The sequence below is a fragment of the Rhinolophus sinicus genome, chromosome 15, assembly GCF_057876585.1.
Source record: "Rhinolophus sinicus isolate RSI-liver-muscle chromosome 15, RSI-T2T, whole genome shotgun sequence".
In the NCBI taxonomy this organism is placed as follows: Eukaryota; Metazoa; Chordata; class Mammalia; order Chiroptera; family Rhinolophidae; genus Rhinolophus; species Rhinolophus sinicus.
Genome location: NC_142515.1, coordinates 87,281,997 through 87,307,611, shown reverse-complemented (window position 1 = coordinate 87,307,611; position 25,615 = coordinate 87,281,997). Strand labels below are relative to the sequence as shown.

Here is a 25,615-nt window from a genome sequence, read left to right as displayed (position 1 = left end):
TGTGCTATATAATAAACATTTAAAAATTACATCTTAAAGACTTAAAACCAGTCAGTTCAAGGAATGCAATCATGAAACCCGGAAGACGTCTTTGGAGTGATTACTGAATGTTTCTCTGCTCATCATCTTCCCATGAAATTAAGGTGCTGCGTTGGTTCCCTGCTGGCCACGTCACGTGGAGAAAACAAGGACAGTGGGAATTTGCACTTACTGGGTGGGTGTCCCATAAAGGTGAGGCCTGGACGCTGCGGAAATGGCCACGATCACAGCCGGGACTCCGTAGCCCACAGGGAACATGAACTTCTTCATGAACCTGCTCACGCTGGAGTAGTTGACCACCGTCAGGTTGCGTGCAGTGAGGAAGAGGTGCAGGCCCTCCAGCAGCATCCAGGTGAAGGACGCCAGGTAGAGGTAGTGTAAGGCACCCGCGATGATGGCGCACAGCACCTGGGGGAGGAGTGAGAGTCACCGAGGGGAGTGGGGGAGCATGGCCCCAGGACCTCTCCTGCGCCTTGCCATTGGGGAGAACTCGGACGTGTATGAAGGAGTTGTTACAAGAGGGTTTGTCTGCTCGTTGCGTCACTGGGTGTGAAAGTGACTACTCACTGCTCTAACCTTCCCACCACCCAAGGCCATTTTATTAAGGTGTCGATGCAGCAGGGGCCCATGAACTCCGCGTCCCCTGGTGAGGGCAGGGGGTCCTTTTGTCAGTACCTTGGGCTCAGTTCTGTCGATGGCCGTGAGGAAGAGCAGGTGGGCCAGGAAGAGGCAGAGCGAGAGCTGCAGGTGGAGCGAGGTGCTGGTGTTCTGGATGGCTTTGCACAGCAGGAAGGTGAGGGCCGCCAGGAGGAGGCACAGCAGAGACAGGCTCAGCCCCACGTAGGTGATCACAGCCAGGGCGGGATCCTCCTCCTGGGACCCAGAGAAGAGAGATCACAGTCACACTTTCCTGCTCTGGGGTAATGACCCTTCCATCCTCTTTAGTTTTACTTTTAGTTGTCACAAAATCAAGAAAGGAGGAGCCAGGTAAATTTGTGATGTTACTGGTAATGTTAAATTTTCTGGGGTCCTGAACTGATTAATTCAGACCCTGGGCAAATTAAGGGATAGGAGAGTCCTTAGCGAAGACCAAGCCCTGGGACTCATCGGGTTTCTTTTCCTTTAGGCTTTTGGGCATGACTAAGCTTATAGGTTACCCTGTGAGGGTCACGGAGGCATGAAGCTCAGGGTTAAGCACCATCCTTTGACCTCATTATGTCATTCTGAGTGACAAAGTCTGTACCTGGAGACTCGATATCCAGGTCTCAACTCCGCACCCAGACTCCACTCACCTCCTCCCTGCAACACCTATTCCTTGCTGGTCAGGAATCCTTACAGATTTAGAAGTGGATCCTGAGTTAAAGGAGGACAGCCGCTATACTCTGATGATGGGGGCAGCTTAAAATTCTTATTTCCTGCTTCTTTTTTAAATATCAAAATTCATTTTTCCTGCCTATGTTTACAAATCATCTGAAATCCATGAGGGAAATTTTTTTTTTAAATTTATTTTAGTGTATGCAGGCAAGAGAGAGAGGAAGGGAGGGAGAGGGAGAAAAAGAGAAATCTGTAAATGATAAAGAAAAGGAAGATTAAAATAATCAAAGTTTGTGCATCTGTTTAAAGAGCAATATGGTATTATTCAAACTATTTTTATTTTTCCAAAAAAATTGTAAGATTGAACTTGTTTCCTAAATAAATGTTTACAAATAAATAGCAAGCCCTCTGGGTGATTTTGATGCATACTACTTTTTGAGAATCTTTGGTATAAACAAAAAAAAAACAATTTCTCTACCACATACAGAGCTCGCAGATCAATAATATATCAACAAGACAATAGAAAAATGGGCAAGATGTGAACAACTTGTTTCCAAGACAGAAACATAAATTGCTCTTAAATGAAGATGTTCCATTTCACCCATGATGAAAAAAAAACCATAAAACGTATCCTAGATTATTTATCCTATATATTTACTTCTCAGATGGGTAAAAATCCAAAAACATTATAATAATCTTGAGGATGTGAGGAATCATACACTTTCATGTAATATTGGTGGGAGTGTTCACAGATGTGACTTCTATATGTTGAAACGTAAATATCTACCAAATTACAATTATGTATTTGACCCAGTATATGTCCTAACTAAATACTCAAACACAAGAACAATGAAGTATGTGTAAATACTTACAACTTTATTTGTATTAGGAAAATATCATGAAACAAAATGCCTACTATGAGAAGACTCGATATGTAATTTACAGTGCATTCACACAATGAAATGCAGTATAGCAATAAAAATAATAGAGGGTGTCTTTGTCGACTGGGCTAGAATAATTTTTCAGATATAATAAATAAAAACACAAAATGCACAACAGTGAGGGAAATGCCACTGTGTGAGTGAAAAAAATTTGGACCAAGAACAAAAGCATGCATTATTTTTGTATGTATAAAATATTCATAGAGGGTGGCCGGATGGCTCAGTTGGTTAGAGCGTGAGCTCTGAACAACAGGGTTGCCAGTTCGATTCCCACATGGGCCAGTGAGCTGCGTCCTCCACAACTAGATTGAAGACAACAAGCTGCCGCTGAGCTTCCACAGGGGCTGCTGGATGGCCCAGTTGGTTAGACGTGAGCTCTTAACAACAACATTGCCAGTTCAAATCCCACATGGAATAGTGAGCTGTGCCCCCTTGCAACTAAAGATTGGCAACTAGACTTGGAGCTGAGCTGTGCCCTCTACAACGAGATTGAAGGGCAACAACTTGGAGCTGATGGGCACTGGAGAAACACACTGTCCCCCAATATTCCCCAATAAATTTTATTTTAAAACAATTTTTTTTTTTAAATAAATAAGATATCCATAGAAAAGGGTTGGAGAAACGAGCAATTTTGGTTGTTTGAAGCAAGAGGAACCAGGTGTCTGGGGTTAGGGGTAAAATGAAAATCTTCAATGTTTCTTTCTTATTCGGTGTGAATTTGAAACACAAATATTTTAACTCTTCAATAAATATAAAACAGTATATAAATAAAAGTATGAATATTGTGTTATCTAGCAACATAGCAGGAAGAAACACAGCCTTGAAGTGTTGTTCACACTCCTGAGGGCTCCTATGTGATCTGACCATTGGCTGTGATGCCTTTCATGCTTATTTTCATATGGGTGTTCATAGTAAATACTTGTTAGTTGAGGTCAACAGAGTGAGTCTCTGGTTTGATGATCCAGAGGAAGTAACCGGCTCACCTAACCCAGGGAGGAAGCAAAGATGGTCCATGACAACTCTCAACTCTGCCATCACTAAATCTTCCTTTCTGCACCCCTGTCCTGAAGATCCCTGGGGTAAACAGAATTCCAATTTGGCAACAGTATTCCCACCCGCTGGTGTATACACATCTTCTTCCAGGCTTTTAATCAAATGCCAATCTACATGCTGCTGTGAAGGAATTTTGCAGATGGAATTCAAATCTTACATCAATTGACTTAAAAGAGGGATTTTTATTCTGAGGCTCCTGACCTAATCAGGTGACTCCTTAAAAGAACTGGGCTTTTCCTGGAAAACAAAATTTGATATGTGGGAGTTCTGCAGGCTTCCAGATGAGAGCACGAATACGTTGTGAGAGGGCCTCATGAGACAGAATACAGGTAGCCCTACTTGCTGCACATGGTCCCCTAAAGCCAGCCAGCAAGAAAGGAAGTCCTCAGTCCTACAGTCACCAGGAACTGAATTCCACCAGCAACTGGAGAGCTTAGAGGAGGACCCCAAGCCTCAGATGAGAGACGTGTAAGCCTTACAAGACCCTGACCAGAAAACCCAGCTATACCATGTAAGTTTGTTGACCCAAAGAAACTGTGAGATAATAAATTTTTTTTTAAGGTGCTATATGTGTGGGAATGTGTTACCCAAAATAGACCTTGAATGCAGCCCCTCGTAGGGCTCTCACCTGCACATCATACGGGGCCATGAGGACGGCAAAGCTGCTGAGGTGGGTGCATTGACAGGTGGTGCTGGTGTCTCTGGTGCCCACGATCCAGCAGCCTTTGGTCGACCAATAACCACTTCCGTTCTGGCCATGTTCCCAGAAGACACAGAATACCTCCTCCCTTGGCCCAGGGGTCACTGACTGTAGGAACGGAGCATAGATGTGAACTGGTGGTTCTGGTGCTAAGAAATGCTGACCCAAATCTAGCTTGTGAAGGGCTTTCCTGGGAAGATGATGTACCAGTGGGGGAGCCCCTCGAACCCCAAGGCTGTGCCCAGGACTCAGGCCTCTTCCATACCCACATTCCCGTCCTATCAGGACTCACGTGTTGGAAGATGAAGGTGACTGGGGAGCTGAGGTTCTGGGTGTTATTATTGCTCAGAAAGGCCGAGACGACATCTGAGAGCAGGACGGGGGAGACTCCCGGCCGCAAGTCCTTGTGTGTCTCCTGCAGAACTGCCTGCTTCTCAGTGTCCAGGACCAGCGGGGCCTCAGCCAGCAACTTGCCCATCCCCGGGGTGGAGAGAAGGCCCACGACAGAAGGGCCTGCAGGACGAGGCCAAGGGTGACATCTTGTGGTGCACAACAGGCCCTTTTCCTCCTCAGATGGTCTCTGCCCTTTGACCCACCAAAACCCATCCTGCCCTTTAAACTTTAATTCTCTATTTGTCACATCCTTGGGCATCTTGTCCCACTGTGAAGCTGGGACTTTCATTGACTTTCTCCCCTTCCCAGTCATTACCTGCGTCACCAGATCCCTGCACCACGTCCCAGTTCACCAGCATCTTTGTCTGATTCTGACTCAACATGACATTCCTGTGTCCTTGCTCCTGCACCTCCAGGGACAGCTCTATGAGTTGTGGGAGTTACATAAGCGAGTTAGATTGGTAACTGTGCCTGCAGTGGTTGCTATAATGCCATTTTTATGTCTTCATATATTTTATATTTATTATGTTATATTACATACCAAATGTTATCTGTAATATCATTACGTGTACTAAATGATACCATTATTTTATATGTATATATGGGGTGCCAAAAAAATGTATACAAGTGAACACTTTGGTCAACGTTGCTCAAGCAGTAGTTCACCATAATCAGAAGTGTCTGGACGCTGATGGTAACCACTTTGAGCACCTCTTGTAATTGCAGAAGTCAAATGTGACTTGTATTCATCTTTTGTTATCGGTATGCATTGAGTACTACAATTTTAATATTTTTCCTTTCTTAAAATGTATACACATTTTTTGCAACCCTTTGTATTATAATAATACACTTATTTGATATACATAATAATGGTAAATATGTGTGTCATCGGAATATACAAGGGCTTATAAGAGAAACTATGAGAAAATTTTCAACAACAAATTCGATAACCTGAATAAAATGGACAAATTCCTACAAACACACAAACTATAGAAGTAACAGAAGAAGAAATAGAAAATCTGAACAGACCTATAACAAGTAAGGAGATTGAATCAGTAATCAAAACTTTCTAAAATGAAAACACCAGACATGAATTTTACCAAACATTTAAGGAAGAATTAACACAAATCCTTTGTAAACTCCTCCAAAAAAAAATGGAATAGAAAGGAACACACCAAAATAAGTCTATGAGGCCGCCATTACTCTAAAAGCTAAACCAGAGAAAGATATCACAAGAAAAGAAAATTATAGACCAATATCTTTTATGAACTTAGGTGCAAAAATGTTCAATAAAATATTAGGAATAAATTTATCCAAGGAGGCTTAAGACTTGTACACCAAAAACTACAAAAGATTGCTGAAAAAATTTTAAAACCCTACATACTCATAAATCAAAAAGACATCTATGTTTATGGAATGGAAGACAATATTTTTAAGATGGCAATATTCCCCAAAGTGATCTATAGGTTCAATGCAATACTAACAATATCCCAACAGCATTTTTTACAAAATGGAGACGCTCATCCTAAAATTCATATGGTTTTGCAAGAGGCCCCAATACCCAATCTTAAAAATGAAAAACAAAGAGAACTCACACTTCCTGATTTCAAAACTTATTACTAACCTATAGTAATCAAATAGTATGGTAATGGCAAGGATAGACATACAAATCCAACAAACTGGAGAGTCTAGAAATAAACCCACTCATTTATGGTCAACTGATTTTCAACAAGACCCTTCAAGAAACTATTTCAACAAGAATAGTCTCTACAATAAAGGGTCCTGAGACATCTGGCTATCCACAAGCAAAAGAAGGAAGTTGGACCATACTTCACCCAATTCACAAAATGGGTCAAAGACCTACATTTAAGAGGTAAAACTAGAACAGTTAGTAGAAAACCTGGGAGTAAATCTTCATAGCCTTGAATTTGGCAATCAATTCTTAGATATGACACAAAATGCACAAACAACAAAAGAAAACAATAAAATGGACTTGATCAAAATTTAAAGCATCTGTTCATTAAAGTGAAGAGGCAATCTATAGAATGGGACAACATATTTGCGAATCACATGTTTCATAGGTTTCAAATACATAAAGGACACTTACAACTCAACAACAAAAAGCCACAACCCAATTAAAAAATAGGCAAGGGACTTAAATAGATGTATCTCCATAAAAGATAACATAAATGTTCCACAATCACATGAAAAGATATTCAATATCATTAGTCATTAGGGAAGTGCAAATCAAAACCATAATGAAATGTCACCTGACATACACTAGAAAGGCTATAATAAAAACAAAACAAAATGGAAGTGACAAGTATCCCTGATGATGTGGAGTTTGGAGCCCTTGTATATTCCTGGTGGGGATGTAAAATGGTGCAGCCATTTTGGAAAAATAGTTTGGTGGTTCCTAAGTGCTGAACATACAACTGCCTTATCACTCAGCAATTCGACTCCTACGTATGTACACAAAGAACTGAAAACAGTTATTCAAATAAAACTTATACACCAATATTCATAGTAACTCCATTCACAATAGTCAAAAGGTGCCAACAACTCAAATGTTCATCAATGGATGAATAGTTAAACAAAAGGTGGTCTATCCACACAATGCAATATTATTCACCCACAACAAGGAAAGAAATATGATACATGCTACAACATGATGAACCTTGAAAACATTAAGTTAGGTGAAAGAAGCAAAACTATGTCACATATTGTACATTCTATATATATGAACTGTCCAGAACAGGCAAATCCATGGAGACAGAAAACAGATTAGTGGTTACCAGAAGCTGGGGGAGAGGGGAATGAGAAGTAACTTCTTAGTGGGTACAGTGTTTACTTTTGGGGTAATGAACATATTCTAGAAATAGAGGTGATGGTTGTACAACTCCATGAATGTACTAAATGCCACTGAATTGTACACTTTGGTTAAAATGGTCAATTTTATGTTATGTGAATTTTGCCTCAATGAAACAAACCACTTGAATATCAAATAATATTAAATTATATTCTTCCAAATTTCATAATTTGTTTTTTGAAGCCATTTCTATTTTACATGAAAATTTTCATTATAATTATTTCATTTGCTGATAATTTATATTACAATGAAAATGTATATTATTTATAGCTTTTTTTCCATTTCTTTTTAACAGTTTGTTTGACTATGTTTATGAGAGTGACATGTAGACACAAGCCTGGCCACTCAGCTCGAGTGAGACTGGAAGAGGAATGAGGTGGGGAGCGGGCATAGCACAGCCTGGGGGCAGATGGGGTCCTTACCTGTGCCTCGAGCTGTATTAAAGGTCAATTGCCCACCCGGCAGGGCCTTGCTCAGCGATCTCAGGACCTGCTCCTGGCCAACCAGCAGGTTGGTGGCCGCACAGTGCTGCTCTGAGCGGGGCAGGGTCGCCAGGTCTCCGGGACTCTCCAGTAGATCATCCACCACCTGTATGACGTCCTGAGGGGATGGGGACACAGATCCAGTGGGCCATGAGCCAGAGCAGCTACATGAAGACCTTGCCCTCTCAGCCCCGGTGAAGAAAACCCACAGATGGTCTATCTGGGGATAAAGGTGGTGCCGGTTGGATTCCCTATGTCTTTGCCCCTGGAATCCAGCTACTCATAGGAATGCCTAGGGTGATATAAACCCAACAGGCAGGGACAGCATGAAGAAAGGTATTAGTAGGTGCATGGGGGTCTCACCGTGAGTACAAATACCTGCATGTCCGCTCTTCCCACCAACCCTCGAGAGGCGGGGCCTCAGAGCAGGAGGCCATTGTGTTGGGGTCTCTCTGCTCCCAGGCCTCTATGGGATGCTTCCACCTGCCTCCTCTGGGTCCTGCCCTTACCTGGATGGTGTCCTGGGCCGAGGTAGACATGAAGTTTCTGCCCAGGTCCTGGATTCTTTCAAAGAAGTGGGAGAGCGTCTGGGGAGAGGGGAGATGAGGTGGTCAGAAAGCCTCATACACGGGTAGTGCAGCATGGGGGAAATGGATGGACAGGGAGGCTGCTACCTGGTCCCTGCTTGGGCCACTCACCTGGCTCTTGACTCCATGGGGCGGGGTCCATGTGGGGAAGGAGATCACTGCTGAAAACAGAATGGCGGTTCATTAGGCGTGTGTGTTGGGGGCGGGTTCTGGGGTCAGGTCAGGCCAAGTATCTTCACATTTGGTGGTCTTTTGTTTACTCAGGAATCCGGGTGTGGGTACCTAGCCTCGGAGACAGTGACATGTGTATGAGCCCAGAGTGTTGACATAGCAGCTGGAGTTGTCACACTGATGCCCCCAGAATAGCACTCATCCACATCTGGGGACACGAAGAACAGGCCCGGTCCCACCCAATCAGGCCCCTCTCCTCTCCATGCCCTGCCCCCTTCCCCATATTAGTGCCCACCACCCCCCTTGGCTGGAGGTGATGCCATCTGATGACTGCACGTCCCTGAGTGGTGGATGCAGGGGTTACGGGAGGTGTGCAGAGGCCTGACACATAGCAAGTGAGCCCCGTGCAGGTGTAAGGTTGAGAAAGACCTTCCTCCCGGGTAGTAATTGGCTGCTTCCTGGGGTCTCCCAGGAACCTTCCTCTTGGTACCTCAGCTTCTTCCCTGGGACCCCCAGATCTGTGCCCATTTAGCCTCAAAAGAACTAACACCTGGCACAGCAGGGCACCCCCAGCATTCATTCTGCTTGATTTGTGTGAGTACCACTGAATACGTGATCAGATGGTTTGAGTGTGGGAGTGTGGGATCTGAGCTCCAGACCTTCACAGACAGTGGTGTTTGGGCCATTGGGGGACCCAGGCATTGGCTTCCAGCCAGGGCGGCAGCAGCACTTATAACCGCCCACAGTGTTGAGGCAGTGGGTGGATTTGTGGCATGGTTTTGGCTCCGAAGCACATTCATTCACATCGGAGGACAAAGCCAGAGTGTCAGGCCCTCTCTCCACTCACTGTACCCATCGTTCTTGCCCCTTCCCTCAAATTCCTTAGCACTTCACACTGAGGACGCTCCACATTACACCCCACTTACCAGCCACCTAGCCTGTCAGGACACCGCTTTCTGATGGCATTTTCCACTGTAAAAACACCATAAACTCAGAGCATCCCTGCAAGGTGGGCAGGGCATGACTGTGTGTATGCAAGTGTGATCCCAGAGCTGGGTGCTCTCAAGAATGGTGCAGGATGGACTGTGGGGCGACCTGTGATGGGCTTCGAAGCAGGGAGGCTGGGACACTGATAGCTCTCCACATGCTGGCACGATTCTGGGTGGGGTTGTAGCACCACTGCCATCCGGAGCTGCACTCCTGCCCTTATTAGAACAGAATCAGAAGCTCAGCCCTGCCCAGCCCAGGGCCCCATCTCCTCACTGCCTGCACTGAGGACACACGTCCCTGAAAATGCTGCCACTTCTTCTCCTTTAAGATGGGCTCAGCAGAATAAAGAAGAGGTGGTACATTGGTACAATGGAATATTACTCAGCCATAAAAAGGAATGAAATCTTGCCATTTGCAATAACAGGGATGGACCTAGAGGGTATTATACTGAGTGAAATAAGTCAGACAGAGAAAGACAAATACCATATCGTGTCACTTATATGTGGAATCTAATAAAAACAAAACAAATGAACAAATAAAACAAAACAAAACAGACTCATAGAAAGAGAGATCAACTGGATGATTGCCAGAGGGCAGGGGGTGGGGGATGCAAACAGAAAGGGGAATATAGTCAGAAGTAGTGTGATAACTTTGCACGGTGATAGATGCCGTGTTATCCCGAATAAGACCGAGCTGGACAATCAGCTCTAATGCATCTTTTGGAGCAAAAATATAAGACCTGGTATTATATTATATTATATTATATTATATTATATTATATTATATTATATTATATTAAAGACCCGGTCTTATATTATAGTCAAATAAGTAAAATAAGACCCAGTATTATATTATATTATATTATATTATATTATATTATATTATATTATATTATATTATATTATATAAGACCCGGTCTTATATTATAGTAAAATAAGTAACATAAGACCCGGTATTATATTATATTATATTATATTATATTATATTATATTATATTACATCACATCACATCACATCACATCACATCACATCACATCACATTATATTATATTATATTATATTATATTAAAGACCAGATCTTATATTATAGTAAAATAAGACCAGGTCTTATATTAATTTTTCTCCAAAAGACACATGAGAGCTGATTGTCCGGCTAGGTCTTATTTTGGGGGAAACACAGTGGTTACTAGACTCAATGTACTGAGCACTTTGCAAAGTATATAAGTGTCAGATCACTATATTGTACACCTGAAACTAATATAATGTCGTGTATACCAACTATGCTTAAATTTAAAAATTAAATGTATTTAATAAAAAGGATGAGCTCATCAGGGACAGTGTCCCCATTTTTCAGGAGAAAACTGAGGCAAAGAGGGAAATTGAGTCATGGCAGCTGGACTTCCGGTTAAGGCTCTTACCTACTTCCTCCTTAGCCCTTCTCAGAGCCAGAGTGACACCTCCCTCTGCTCACATGTAACAGATGAGGAAGGGGCGGAGCCTGGGCGAGCTCACAGGGGCTCCACAAGGGAACCCCAGGCCCCAAAGGCCCTGCCACCTCCCTGCTCTGTGGCAGGACCTTTCGAGGAGACAACTACCTGGGCAGGGCCTTGGTAGGCCCTTGGCATTTTGGGAACCTGAGACGCTTTTCCCTCCTCCTCGGGCTGCAGGACCTGCCTCGGCTCCTTCCCCAGCCCCAGTCCAGCCTCACAGCGTTTTCCCGGGGCCCGTACCTTTGCACAGGTTTGGGTCCTGCTGGTCGAACTCGAAGCCAGGCGGGCACACGCAGGTGTAGCTGCCTGCAGTGTTGACACAGTTGCTGCGGCCCTTACAGACTCTGGGTTTCAGCTGACATTCGTCTATGTCTGCAAGGGGAGATAGGGTGATGGACGCCAGCAGCTCTGGGCAGCCTTCGCGGCTGGGTGTCAGCCACATTTCCTGGCATGGAAGCATCTGGAAGGCCCCACTGTCTCCTCCCAGGAGAGTGGCCTATGGGTGAATGTGGTGGCAAAGGTGCTCTGTTGTCCAGATGTGGCCAGAAGCAGCCCAAGTCCTCCCAATCTGCCAGCTCTGGCTCCCTTAGCATCGTTGGGCATCTTCCAGGGGGGCAGGGACATCACAGCCACCTGTGTCCCAGCCTGAACATTGGGACAAAGGCCAGGTGGGCCTTCCTGGGAACCGAGTGCAGGGGAAATGGTGCATTCCCTGAGCAGGGCTGTCCTGACTCCCCCGGAGTGGGTGCTGCTGGCTGAGCTCTCCTTGGAATCCTGGTGACAGAGCCCTCTTGTCCTTGCTAATTCTGAGATTCCAGCTCCATGGAGATGGGCCAAGACCCACCCCTGAGCCTGGCCCCTCAAGGGACTTGCAGGAAGGGGTGAGGAGAATGAAAACAATCCAGACAGGCCAGGGCCGCTCTGACAGTCAAGGGGATTCTAGTCAATAGTAGTGTAATAACTTTGCACAGTGACAGATGGTCCCTAGACTTAATATGATGAGCACATTGTTAGGTATATAAACGTGCTGGACAGTGGGGCTGACATCCAGCCATGCAGCCTTGGGGTGGCGCAGGTGCCTCTTTCTGATCTCCATGACAGCATCCCCAGGACTGGCAGGAAGTGGTGAGAAGTCACTGCTGAGCAAGGTCAAGAGTGGGCGAGGGTTGGGTGGCTGCAGAGGGAAGCAGGTGCTGAATGGTGAGGGGTGACGTGTGTTTCTGTCATCTGGCCCCTTGGCTTTCCACAAGGATGTAGACCTGGGGCTCCCACTGAGGGGGGCTCAGCCTCCATCTTCTGTCCCCCAGTGGCCTGGGCCCCCAGGGGGCCTGGGTTGACCTCCTTGTGAAAAGGTTGGACCTGGGGCAGTGGTCCCCAATGATGCCCTCCCTTGTCATCTGGTCCAGACAGAAGCCTCTTCATTCACCCAGTTTCCTGAGTTTGGGACAGAGTTGATGTCACCCAGACCACCCCTGACACAATATCCCGCTGGTTCCCGTGAACTGAAATTGTTGGAATGTTAAGGTAAAGCCTTGCTCGAGGAAAAGACAGAGGCTGAGTGGCCAAGAAGCGGGGTCAGGATGCCAGGAAGCAATGTTGCCAGGTGGGGTTGTGGGCCAGGAGTAGGGCTGACCAGGGCCTGTTCCTGTGCTCAGTGGGCCTGCCTTTGAACAACTCCCTCTTCTGTTTCTGGATGGATTTCCAGGGCCTACCCAGGGCTGAGAGGGCTCCTGTCATGGCCAAGCCCATGTGGGCTCCAGTGGGGCGGGATTCACGCTGGCAGTCACTGATGATGGTGAAGAGGAGGGTATTGTGCTAGACCGCAAGGTGCTATGAGCGAGTGAAGCATCTTAACGCCATCCCACTCCCTTTTTTTACAAAAATAAGATGCAAGGTGGTCAGGGGGGGATGTTCCAAACATCTAGGAGTGACCCTCTCTGGAGGGTTCTGAGCCTTGGGGTTCAGAGAGGGGGTAACCAGGTAGGTGCCCAGGACAGCCTTTTTATGCCTGGAGAAAGTGGGGCGAATGACCTCAAATCTCATGGACAAGGACATGGAAGACACAGCGTGGTACTCACCTTGACACGTGTTCTCACTCTCATTTCTGAACGTTTTTGCCCCAGAAACAAGCTCATATCCCGGGTAGCATGCGCAGTAGTAGCTCCCCTCCGTGTTCTGACAGTCTGCTTTTTTTCCACAGGACACTATCGGGGGTGGTCCACACTCAATGATGTCTGGAACACAACAGGGTAAAGGGTCACCTCCCTAAGGTGGGAGTGAGTTTCCACAGGGCAGAGACTGTGGACTCCAGCCTGACCCCGCCATGGGAGTGGAGAGAACTCAGCTCCTGGGTGGCCCTCCTGGGGATGCACTGGGCACAGCCAGCTGCTCCAGAGCCTGTCGACTGCTCTGCTCATCTCTGCTCTCTGGCTGGGCCTGAAGGCACCTAGATTTGGACACTCTGCTGTGTCATGATGGGGATGGAAGCAGGTCTGTGTCCCCTTCTCCAGGCCTTGAGGGGTAGACGGAGGCACTGACTCAGCTCCAAAACTTCCCCTGTGGTGTTTGCTCTATAGGGACCTGGGGTTGGCCTCTAGTCAGGGTGACAATGACATTAAAGGCTGCCCCCTATGCTGAGGTAGGGAGGGAGTCATGGCTGGGGGCTTTCCAAGGGTGACATCATCATTCACACCTGATGACAGAGCCCGGTGTCAGGCCCCTGCCCATTGGTGGCTTCCACCCCACCATTATTCACAATGGGCCAAGTGCACCTCTCACTCATCAGGCAGTCCCCCAGCTCCCAATGGTAGGCCTTTCCCAGATGCTCTAGGATGTCTCTGGGAAAGTCTGGCTATCTCCACCCCTGGGGGAAGTCCCCCTTTATCAGAGCCTATCACGGATATGAAATGAAGAAGCAACAGGAAACCGCTCACAGTTGTGTCACTGGTAGTAATTTGCTATCTTATCTCTCCCTGTTCTCTAAACATGAGAGTAAGATGCCCATGAGTCAGGTCCTTTTTGAGTAGCTCAGGTACCCACCAAGCAGGGTCTGGATACTGTTGGCTAGAAACAACAGTTTAATAAGAACCAGCAACTCAAGAATGAATCAAATTGCAGGGACAGAATGTTGAGTCACATACATTCCAATCAGGGGACCAAAGACATTAGAATCTGAAAGGACTCCGGTGTCATGATGGCCAGGCAACTAGTCTCTCCCAGTTCAGAGTCTCTTTTCCACTCCTGCGAATTTCCCTTCTAAGTTCCTAGGCCCAGGCAGTGGTGTCAGCATCAGGACAGCACAGGATGTAGAAGAGAAACACAACTGAGACAGTTCATGTTCAGCCCCCACCTGGGCATTGGGGCTTCCCTCCTCTGTTCTCAGATGGTGACCATGGCTGGAGATTGTCTTCAAGTTTGATGGGAGGGGTAGAGTCGAGTGAGAGAGATTTGGAAATGAGGTATGCGGGACGGGAGGACACAGCAATGGGAAATTCCTCAACCTGACAAGTGTGCTCCCAACAAGGACCTGGGATCCAGGTACATTAGTACCAGGCTCGCTTCTCCATGCCCATCCAGTCTACAAATCACCATTAGATACACACATGTAAATGCACAAAGGAACCGTTAGGAATACTTCCCGGGTCATGGATGGGCTGGACAATAGTCATAGCAACATCTTTTATTTTCTCTGATAAAATTTACTTGCCCGCAAATATCAGATGACACAGGATACATAGAAAATAAAGAAAAAATTTTTTTAAATGAAACAAAATATCACCCATAAGTCCACTACATAGACCACCAAAAATTTTAGGAGTATTTTTCTTTCTTTTCAAACCTATTAGTAATATTTCCTTTATTATCAATAAATGTGCATTTAAGACTATTTTGAGTTGATGAAGAATATTTCTTGGTGTAAAAGCTATATACTTTCCTTTTTTCCTATTTTTTAATTGTGGTAAAATGCACATAACATAAAATTTACTATCTTAACCTTTTTTAAGTAGCATAATTTCCTTTTGTGATGCTGTGTTGTTAAAGAATAAAAACTTCTTGGGCCCGCCCGGTGGCTCAGGTGGTTGGAGCTCGGTGTTCCTAACTCCAAAGGCTGCTAGTTCGATTCCCACATGGGCCAGTGGGCTCTCAACCACAAGGTTGCCAGCTCGATTCCTTGAGTCCTGCAAGGGATGGTGGGCAGTGCCCCCTGCAATTAACTAAGATTGAACACAGCACCTTGAGCTGAGCTGCTGCTGAGCTCCTGGATGGCTCAGTTGGTTGGAGCGCGTCCTGTCAACCACAAGGTTGCCGGTTCAACTCCGGCAAGGAATGGTGGGCTGTGCCCCCTGCAACTAGCAACGGCAACTGGACCTGGAGCTGAACTGCGCCCTTCACAACTAAGACTGAAGGGACAACAACTTGAAATGGAAAAAAGTCCTGGAAGTACACACTGTTCCACAACAAAGTCCTGTTCCCCTTCCCCAGTTAATAAGAAAAGAAAAGAAAAGAATAAAAACTTCTTAAATTCTACCACCTTGTTAGTTGTGGGACTTTGGGAAAGTCACTCAATCTTTTTGAGCACGAATTCGATCATTGAGGCAGCAATCTTAGCCCTGCTTGCTTCATGGCTCTGCTGTGAGGCTGAGGTGGGAAACCATGATGGCGAGTGGGCAGGATTCCTGGTGAGCTCAAGCTAGTAGGAGAGCCCGAGCTTCCAGGCCCTGGGTGTTTCTTTCCTCCTGTTGCTTCCTTTATTTCTCCCCTTTATTTGTGCTATCAAAATAGTAATAATAATAATAATGGCAGTAACAATGATAATAGCTAGCATTTGTTGACAATGTTTTCCTTACTAGTCTTTACCTTTTTTTCATACAGGTAAATATTAAATCTCACCCCAGTCATGTGGGTAGATAATTAATTATCCCCATTTTACAGACAAGCAAACTGAAGCGAAGAGGGGAGAAATAATTTCATGACTATCAGAGACCTGTCGGTGGCAGAGCTACACTCTGAGCCCACGTAGCCCAGCTGCACCATGGACACTCTCAACACTCTACGTACTGATAATGAAAACCTGACTGCCCACTTCCCTGCCCCGCCTCCTTTCTCTAATCCTTGACAAAGTGCTTCTGTGTTGCTCTCGGGACGAGGGCTCTGGATGCCCCACAGTCTCCCCCCACAATCTCCATGTGCCCCTCCACCACCCCAAAGCCTCTGTACCATCACATGTCTCTGAGGAGCTGGTGAAGATCTCCCCAGATGAAGAATTGAATCCTGGAGAACAGCGACAGGCGGTGGCATTGACACATTTGGAGTTCGGAGGGCACCAGCGAGCACAGTCTGTGGAGGCAGAGGCTGTGGGGACAGAGACCATGGTCAGAAGGCCCAAGAATAAGGGAAGCCTGCTGAGAGTCCAAGAGCAGAGGAGAGGAGGGAAAGGAGAGATGGCTGCTACCAGAAGTGGAAGAGCTCAGGAAACTGAACATTTAGGGGAAACAAATAGCTTTTCTCGTTTCTAGAGGACCATCTCTGAGCCTCACTTGCAGAACAAGCCTCTTTCCTTCACTTATTGATGAGAAGTCCCAGACCTCAGCATGCACTCCCTGTATTTTGTCACTAATGGGCCTGGCTGGGCAGACTCACCCATCCCGACTGCAACTCCCAGTGTCAACGGCAGCAGCACCAAGAGTCCTGGGACAAAAAGACAGAGAGGTGACAGAGAGGACAGTCATGCTCCTATTTCAACCCCAGTCAGCAGGGCCATTGCCTCTTAGTAGGTGGTTCTTGCCCTGCAGCCCATGGCCTTTCAGCAGCTTCTTGTACTTTACCAGGAATCGAGGACTACGCCTTTCCCCTCCATCTCCCAGGACTCCCCAGGAGTCAGTCACCGACAGACACAGTGCGCAGGTGGACTCAGGTGCTACAGGTAAGGGGACAGGACATACACACAGCTGATGACAGGGACCCATCTTAGAAACCCCAACCTTCCCAATGGAGAGGGTAAATCTTAAAGGAGAGAATCCTCAGATTGGTGTGCCTTTGCCCAGGCCCACATTCCTTGTTCTCTGTCAATGGCAGAAATCTGCTTTGAGGATTCCTCTTCCAGGATCGCTCCTGTTGAACGTACAGCTTCAGAGCTTACAAAAAGAGCATCGATCGCGGAGTCGTACAGCCCAAAGTCTGAGTCCTATAATGACGAGAAGAGCAGGGCATGGAGCCCTGGAATCCATACAGAGGGAGTTGAGGAGCGGTGAGGAGTGAGAACTAAGGCGGCTGCAGGGAGGGCCACTATCTCCTGGTCAGGTGGCCTCTCCAGGTACAGCACCCATGGCTTCTACGGCTCCTCCCACATGATGCCCTGGCACTTCGACAGTGGACAGTGTGCTGAGGGCACAGCCTTTCCCCTTTGTCTCCCAGCTCGGTCCTGAGAAATGAATCACAGAAGGGGCTTTGTGGCATGCAAACCACTATGAGTACGGAGGAATGAAATCTACCCCACAGGCAATAAATGGACCACCTAGTAGAGTCTGTCATCCCATCTATGTGAGCCCTGAATCTTATGAAAATATTTTCAGGCCTGTGCACCACCTTTACAGGATCTTCTTCTCAGGCAGAAGCAAAGACAGATTCCTCTTCCAGGCTGTACTGGCAGTTCAACCCTGTGTAAGGTGACAGAGGACACTGGTGGCGAATGGATTTGGAGCCAGACATGCCCAAGACTGCATCCCAGACTTCCACCTGGCGGCTGCGTGTCTTTAGACATGCCACCCATTCTCTGAACCACAATTTCCCCAATGCTAAATGGGTACAGTGGTCCTCATAGTAGGATGGGCTTTATTACGATTGTAGATTAGTGAAGACTAATAAAGGGTTAGCACAGGGTTTGGTACAGAGTAAACAGTCAACATATGCCAGCTAAAGGAAAGAAAAAGAAGCAGATGAAGAGCAGAGTGCACCCCCTTGCCTCTATTACCTTCCTATTACCTGAGACACACCTGTGTCCAGGTCAGATCCAGGGTCCAGGCAGAAGTACATGCTCACCTTACTTCTCCCAGGGGTCAGAGTTCCAGACTTCTGTTGCTCCCTCTGCCCAGAAATGCTCCTTTTCTCGATGGCTCTGTGCACAGGTGACTGGAGCCAGGCTCCAGATCCAGACTGCCTGAGTCCGAAACCCAGCATGGAGCTGCCCCTTGGGAAAGTGGCCTAGGTATTCCTTAATTCAAATACCCCATCAACTATGCGTCTTCTGTTTTCTAATACATGGTGGCCAAAGCAGGAGAAAATGAGTCCTAATGTCCCATGTGTATGAATGAAGTCATTTAGTCTTCTGAATATATTATACATGTACACCTAAAAAGGTAAATATCTTAAAGAAATTAAGTTTGTTTTCCATTTATTTTAAATGCCCACAGCATTTGGTAAAATAGACCCTCCAAAATGTGCCCAGCTTTAAAAAAAAAAAAAAAGAAGAAGAAGAAGAGGGGGGCCAGCTCGGTGGCTCAGGCGGTTAGAGCTCCATGCTCCTAACTCCGAAGGCTGCCTGTTCGATTCCCACATGGGCCAGTGGGCTCTCAACCACAAGATTGCTGGTTCAACTCCTTGAGTCTAGCAAGGGATGGTGGGCAGCGCCCCCTGCAACTAAAATTGAACATGGCACTTTGAGCTGAGCTGCCACTGAGCTCCCAGATGGCTCAGTTGGTTGGAGTGCGTCCTCTCAAACACAAGGTTGCCGGTTTGACTCCCACAAGGGATGGTGGGCTGTGCCCACTGCAACTAGCAACTGGCAACTCAACCTGGAGCTGAGCTGCACCCTCCACAACTAAGACTGAAAGGACAACAACTTGAAGCTGAACGGCACCCTCCACAACTAAGATTGAAAGGACAACTTGACTTGGAAAAAAGGCCTGGAAGTACACACTGGTCCCCAATAAAGTCCTGTTCCCCTTCCCCAATAAAATCTTTAAAAAAAAAAAAAAAAAGCACGTTCCACAAATCAGATGATAAAAATGTGGCTGTTTTCATTTAAAATGCTAATCAGAATTAAGCTGACCTCACTGATATCAGTTTGTTACTACATCACTCATTGCCCTTCAAATCATTCCATGACCCACACAAAACCTATAGACTAAAGGATGGTGTTTTCTTTAGCACATTAGAATTTTCAGAAAGTTTGGCTCTGTGCTCTTCTGAAAAATAATATGTTAGGTGGTGTGATAGTTATTTTTATGTATCAACTTGGCTAGGCCACAGTACCCAGATATTTGGTCGAACAATAGTCTAGATGTTCCTGTGGAGATGTTTTTTAGGTGAGATTAACACTTAAATAGTAGAGTTGGACTAACGCACATTACCCTCCATTATCTGGGTGGGCCTCATTCAATCAGTTGAAGACGTTGAGAGAAAAGAGTGACCTCCTTTGAGGAAGAGGGAATTCTGCTTCCAGACTGACTGCCTTCAGACTTGAGATGCAACATCAAGTCTTCCCTGGGTTTCCAGCCTGCTGCCCTATCCTGTGGATTTTGTACTTTCCAACTTCCACATACCCGTGAGCCCATTCCTTAAAATAATATGTACAGTCAGTCCTCACTTAACACTGTTGATAATTTCTTGGAACTGCAGAAAAATGACATATCATGAAATGAATTTTACAGTAGCTAATTGCTCTAAACAACAGTTAAGTGCCTACAGCATCTGATCACTGTTACAACGAAATGACATTATTCAAGGACCTGCTGTGTACACACACGCACATCCTGTTGGTTCTGTTTCTATAGAGAACCTGGACGAATACAGGCAGTAAAATGAGAAATCTCTGTTAAGTCCCCAAGTTTGCCCTAGGAGTAAGTTTCACCGACTCTCTCCTTTCAGAATTGAATACAATTGAGTTACTACCCTTCTTAAAATTTCTTCCCTGCTTTCCTTTACAGAAATAGTGGGAAAAGCAAAAGTTAAGCAAAACCCATAAATAAAGCAAAGAACAGAGAAGATTCTCAAACTGGGTAGAGAGTGCCCAGATAGCTTTAGTTGTCTGTCATCTTTGTTATATTCTACCTACCTGCCTGCAACCTTAGATATCCGTTTCTCATGGTGCAGACACCAGCAAGCCCAGTCACGGAGGATGTATGATCTTGGTCTGTGCGTGTGTTAAAAAGACTTCAAAAAAAAAAAAAGACTTCCTCTTTAAGTATGACTTTTGCCTTAGATTAGGTGACTTGGAAAACCACCAGCCTGGATACTTTCTTCCCCCTGTTCTGTCCACTGTTTAACGTCTCAAAAGATCATGGTCCTATTTTTTAAGTATTTGTATAGCATTACTAGTATTCATACTGAAAGCCTCCTTCAGGGTGGTTTTTACATCTTTTTGACATAGGAAGTCCTCCCAAACTCTCTATTGGTCTTTTTGCCCCTACAAGAACCTTGCTTCAGAGTGAACAGACTTATCTATTATCTATTCATAAGCATCTTTATGTTTAAGTTCTTATTTTGAAATATAGATTCACAAGAATTTGAGAAAACAATACCAAGAGGTCATGTGTACCGTTCACTCAGTTTCCTGCAAGGGTTACATTTTTATGTAATGATAGACCAATATCTAAACCAAGAAATTGTCACTGGTACCATGTGTATACATTTCCATGTCATATTATCATATGCACATTTCTGTAACTGCACTACAATCAAGATATACAAATATTGGGGTGGGCCCGGTGGTTCAGGCGGTTGGACCTCCATGCTCCTAACTCCAAAGGCTGCCGGTTCGATTCCCACATGGGCCAGTGGGCTCTCAACCACAAGGTTGCCAGTTCGATTCCTTGAGGCCTGCAAGGGATGGTGGGCAGCACGTCCTGCAACTAAGATTGAACACGGCACCTTGAGCTGAGCTGCCGCTGAGCTCCCGGATGGCTCAGTTGGTTGGAGTGCGGGCTCTCAACCACAAGGTTGCCAGTTTGACTCCCGCAAGGGATGGTTGGCTGTGCCCCCTGCAACTAGCAATAGCAACTGGACCTGGAGCTGAGCTGCGCCCTCCACAACTAAGATTGAAAGGACAACAACTTGACTTGGAAAAAAAAAGGCCTGGAAGTACACACTGTTCCCCAATAAAGTCTTGTTCCCCTTCCCCAATAAAATCTTTTAAAAAAAAAGATATATAAATATTTTATCAGCACAAAGATTCCGCTCCTGCTACCCCAATATCCGTAAACCCTGTCAGGTCTAAAACTAAGGTGTTCGTATTCTTCAACAACACTCAAAACAGTTTAGATTCATATTTATTGATAAAGGAAAATATTTCTGATATATGTTAAAAGATGAGAAAAACATACTCCCCAAAAAAAAAAAAAAAAAAAAAATTTTCCAGTAGTCTGTGTGGTGGAATTATGGTGATTTTCTTTGTCAACACTTTTTACATTTTCCTTGTTTTCTCCATGGCCATCTGCTAGGGCTACCATAACAAAACCAGGGCAGCTTAAACAACAGAAATTTATTTCCTCACGGTTTTAGAGGCTGGAAGTCCAAGATCAAGGTTCTGGCAGGGTTGGTTTCTGATGAGAGCTCTCTCCTTGGTTTGTAGATGGCTGTCCTCACATGACCTTTTCTTTCTGTGTGTGTGACTAAGGGGAGAGGGAGAGAGAAGGGCAGGGAGATGGGCAAGGGGAAGAGAGAGATTGGTGGTGTTCTCTAGTTCTAAAGCCCAAGCTCACCACTCTGTATCTCCCGGCCATGCCACCACCACTGCCCTGCTCCCGTCACTCTTCATCTGACCTGTGTGTCATTGACAAACTGCTCCTGTGTTGCTCCCAGGGCTGAGGACTCCAGATGTCCCACCATTTCTGATGTGCCCCTCTACCACACTCAAGTCTCTGTTTCTTTACGACACATCATGAGATTGCTGGAGATCTCCCCAGATGGAGATGAATCAGGATAACAGACAGGCAGAGGCACCAAAACATGTGGAGGAAGAAGGAACACTGTGGGAGTGGAGAAATGTCAGAGACTGGTCCCGAGGAATAGAGGATGCCTGCTGCCAGCTGCGGACCAAAGGATGGGAGAGGAGATGGGGTAGCTGCTTTCAGAAGAGGAACAGCTCAGAAAACTCTGGGCATTTGGGGAGAAAGAAATAGATCTTTTATCTCCAGAGGAAGACCATTTCTGAACACTTGCAGAATAAGCTTCCTGTCCTCACTTCCCCCTTGTTGGTGTAAGAACCCACACCCTAGCATACGCTCCCCAGCTTCCATCACTAATGGGGCTGGCTGGGCAGACTCACGTCCAGAGTTCAGGGCTTCAGCTCCCAATGGCAACAGCAGCAGCAGAGAGAGCCCTGGGGCAGAAAGACAGAGAAGTGACAGAAAGGAGTCAAGCTCCAATTTCAACTCCTGTCCACATGGCCATTGCCTCCCCACTAGGTCTCTGGTCCTACAGCCTACAGCTTCCAGCAGCATCCCCCAGGCTCCTTACACCAGGCCCCTGCACTTTGCATGGAGTCTGAGGCTCTCGGCCCTGTGCCCCCCATCTCCTGGGCCTCCTCTAGGAATTAGTCACCAACAGCCACAAGCCTTGGTGGAACCTGAGGTGCTGCAGGTAAGGAAACAATATACGCAGACAGCTGATGACAGGGACACGTCTTAGAAACCCCAACCTCTCCCAATGGAGGGGGTAAGTCTTAACTGGTATCTCTTTCTTTTCTTGCAAGGACATCCATCCCACTGGATTAAGACCCCCACCCTTATGACCTCACTTAACCCTAATTCCTTCCTTAAAGGCTCTATCTCCAAGTATACTTTTATTGGGGGCTAGTGCTTTTTAGCAGGATACAATTCAGTCCATAAAAAATGGTATCCTCAAAAAATTCATGTCTACCGAGGACCTCAGAATGTGACCTTATTTGAAAATACTACCTGTGTATGTAAAATGAGTTAAGGATCTTGAAAAGATATCATCCTAGGTTAACCAGGTGGGCCCTAAATACAATGACTGGTATCCATATAAGACAAAAGGACCAATGACACACACACACACACACACACACACACACACACACAGACACACACACACACACACACACACACACACACACACACACACACACACACAATAGAAGGCCATGTAAAGAGAGTCAGAAATTAGAATGATGCAGTATACAAACAGAGATGACCCCATCTGGAAAAACTGACTCCACCTTGAAACTAATCTGCCATCTTAACTTCTGAGTGAATGAACCCCGAACTTTGATGCCCTCCCCTTCCCCAGGTGGATTCTAGAATCCACAGAGGCTTCAGTCATGGAAATTCCATCAACCCTTCCTCTGGGGCAAGGCGCCCTCAATGCTATCTATCTCTCATCTCACCTTGGCACCAGAGCGTCTCAATATCTGGTCCCTTTGTTCTCTTTATCACACACGCATCCCTTTCCTAGCAGGTAGATTCATTTCTTACCGGGATAGAAGAGGGTGGTCTAAGGAGTGAGTTGTGGAGCTCTGAACATCCTGCTGCCACCGGGACCACATTTCTGTACAAAGTTCCCTGTTAAACTTATTAACTGACAAGCTAGACTTGTCTGTCTCATTCTTTGGTCTCTCGGCTTCTTCCATGTTTGGGGGCTGCTTTGTACGTATGACCTATTCACAGAACATGCGGCCACAAGCCAAAGAACGTCTGGGGCCACCAGAAGCTGGAAGAGGCAATGAAGGATTCCGCCCTAGAGCTTTCAGAGGAAGTCTGGCCCGGTCAGCCTACATCTGGATTTCAGACTTCTGATCTCCGTTACTGGGAGATAATACATTTCCATTGTTGCTGTTGTTTTGAGCCACCAAGTTTGTGACAATTTGTTACACCAGCCACAGAAAACTAATATAACCTATAACTTGGATCTGAATTGAGGATACAAGCTCTGGAGCCGGCCTGCTTGGGTTTGAGTCCTGTTTCATTGCTTACTATCTATGTATCCTTGGGCAAGTTACTGAGCTTTTCTGTGTCTCAATTTCCTCATCCATCAAATTGGGATAATAACGGTACTTCCCACAGAGGTCTGCTGCATGAGCTAAATGAGTAATACTTATAAACTACCTAGTAGAGTAACTACCACATTGTATGTACTCAATACGTGTTAACCACTATTAGGAGCAGTAGTATGAATACACTAATATAGTATTATGGTTTGAAATCACCTTCTTTTCAACTAGGAATGAAATCAGTTATGACTGAATTTGTATCCAATAATCCATTCCAAATCTTTCCTTTTGAGATTGGAATTCTAAGCTCCTCAAGCAATTTATTTTCCCTGTTCCCATTATGCCCTTTCCTAAAATATGATAGCCAGAGTAAAAAATATATGAGTTCTGGCATCATATCTAACATGAGATTTTACATGTTGGTCAACATCATACACTCTTAAGTGTATGGTATGTAAGTATCTACCTCTACACTCTGGGTAGGCACCGGCTTTGCTTTCTGCTTCTTGTACAATCTCCAGAGCATTTAAGCCAATGCAGAAGTTGCCCAACATGGCCTCTCGTCAGAAATTGCATTTCCCATAGCAGGCTAAAAAGAACTGAGGCTACATAAGTGATGAATGTCTCCTCAAAATCAGGAAACAAAATAGAAAGCATGTGTTGAGCACCTACTGTGTGTTAGCTATTCTACCAGGCACCAGAGAGGAAAAAAAAAGAATAAAGAAACTAACGTTGGTATCTCAAGGAAGTCCTCCTCAATTGTACACTATTGCCCTTCAAATGACCCAATGGTCCACGAAGAGCCAACAGATTAACCCCATCGGATCTTTCTTAACACATTTGGGGAGGGAGAGGTCATAAATTTCTGGGACTTAATGCTATGGCAATAATCAAATGGGTAGAAAAATGAAAGGTCCCCATGTAATCTCCAAGTCTTTTCCTTGACCCAAGTATCAGCCTCTTCTGAGAAGCTAAAATAATAATAATAATAAAATCCTATTTCCCCCCATTATTCTTTCATTTTCCAAATAGTGCAAAAGCAAGTTAGGAAAAAAGAAACAAAGATTCTCAAACTGGATAAATAGTTCTCACATTATATTTGGTGTGTATAGAATGCACTCAATGAGTTACATGAAGTACACAGATCACAAGTTCCCAGTTTGATGAATTTTTATGTGTGCAAACCCCGGTAACCAAACAATCAAGACATAAAACATTTCCAGTCTCCCCAAAAGTTCCTTCCACATCTTTCCAAAGTAGCCACTATTCTGACTTCTCTCATCATTGATTAGTTTTTCCTGTTTGTAAACATTCCCAGATAGTTTGAAATGGACTGTACATGTGGTTGTAATTCTACCTGCCGGGGAAAAATGGTAAATAGCTGTGTCTCATGGTACAGAGGCAAACAAGCTCAGCTGTAGAGAACTATCTTTGACTTTAAGATATATATATATATATATATATATATATATATGAAACATGAGGGAACTATATATGTATATATAATAAAACATATATGTATGTGTGTGTGTGTGTATATATATATATATATATATGTGTGTGTATATATATACATATATATATATATATATATATATATATATATATATATATGTATATATATATTCCTGTCCAAATAA

General features: G+C 45.2%; 1 protein-coding gene across 5 annotated transcripts in view; it reads right to left on the bottom strand.

The window, feature by feature from the left end:
• LOC109439537 (adhesion G protein-coupled receptor E2-like) overlaps positions 1 to 25,418 on the bottom strand; it is a 41,800-nt gene extending 16,382 nt beyond the window's left edge. The window contains exons 1-14 of one of the 5 annotated variants that reach the window (XM_088792441.1): positions 20,082 to 25,418; positions 16,855 to 16,946; positions 16,670 to 16,717; positions 16,247 to 16,381; positions 13,108 to 13,263; positions 11,270 to 11,401; positions 8,490 to 8,539; positions 8,301 to 8,378; positions 7,732 to 7,909; positions 4,757 to 4,864; positions 4,340 to 4,560; positions 3,976 to 4,155; positions 715 to 912; positions 212 to 447 (exon numbers count right to left, since the gene is read on the bottom strand). In XM_088792441.1, the coding sequence (XP_088648567.1) occupies positions 212 to 447; positions 715 to 912; positions 3,976 to 4,155; positions 4,340 to 4,560; positions 4,757 to 4,864; positions 7,732 to 7,909; positions 8,301 to 8,378; positions 8,490 to 8,539; positions 11,270 to 11,401; positions 13,108 to 13,263; positions 16,247 to 16,381; positions 16,670 to 16,673 (1,676 nt within the window). In that variant the 5' untranslated portion in view covers positions 16,674 to 16,717; positions 16,855 to 16,946; positions 20,082 to 25,418. Of the gene's footprint in view, positions 1 to 211; positions 448 to 714; positions 913 to 3,975; positions 4,156 to 4,339; positions 4,561 to 4,756; positions 4,865 to 7,731; positions 7,910 to 8,300; positions 8,379 to 8,489; positions 8,540 to 11,269; positions 11,402 to 13,107; positions 13,264 to 16,246; positions 16,382 to 16,669; positions 16,718 to 16,854 lie in introns of all 5 variants that reach the window. The other 4 variants (XM_074338097.2, XM_088792440.1, XM_074338098.2 and 1 more) reach the window with 4 other exon arrangements.
• Between the last annotated feature and the right edge of the window lie 197 nt (positions 25,419 to 25,615).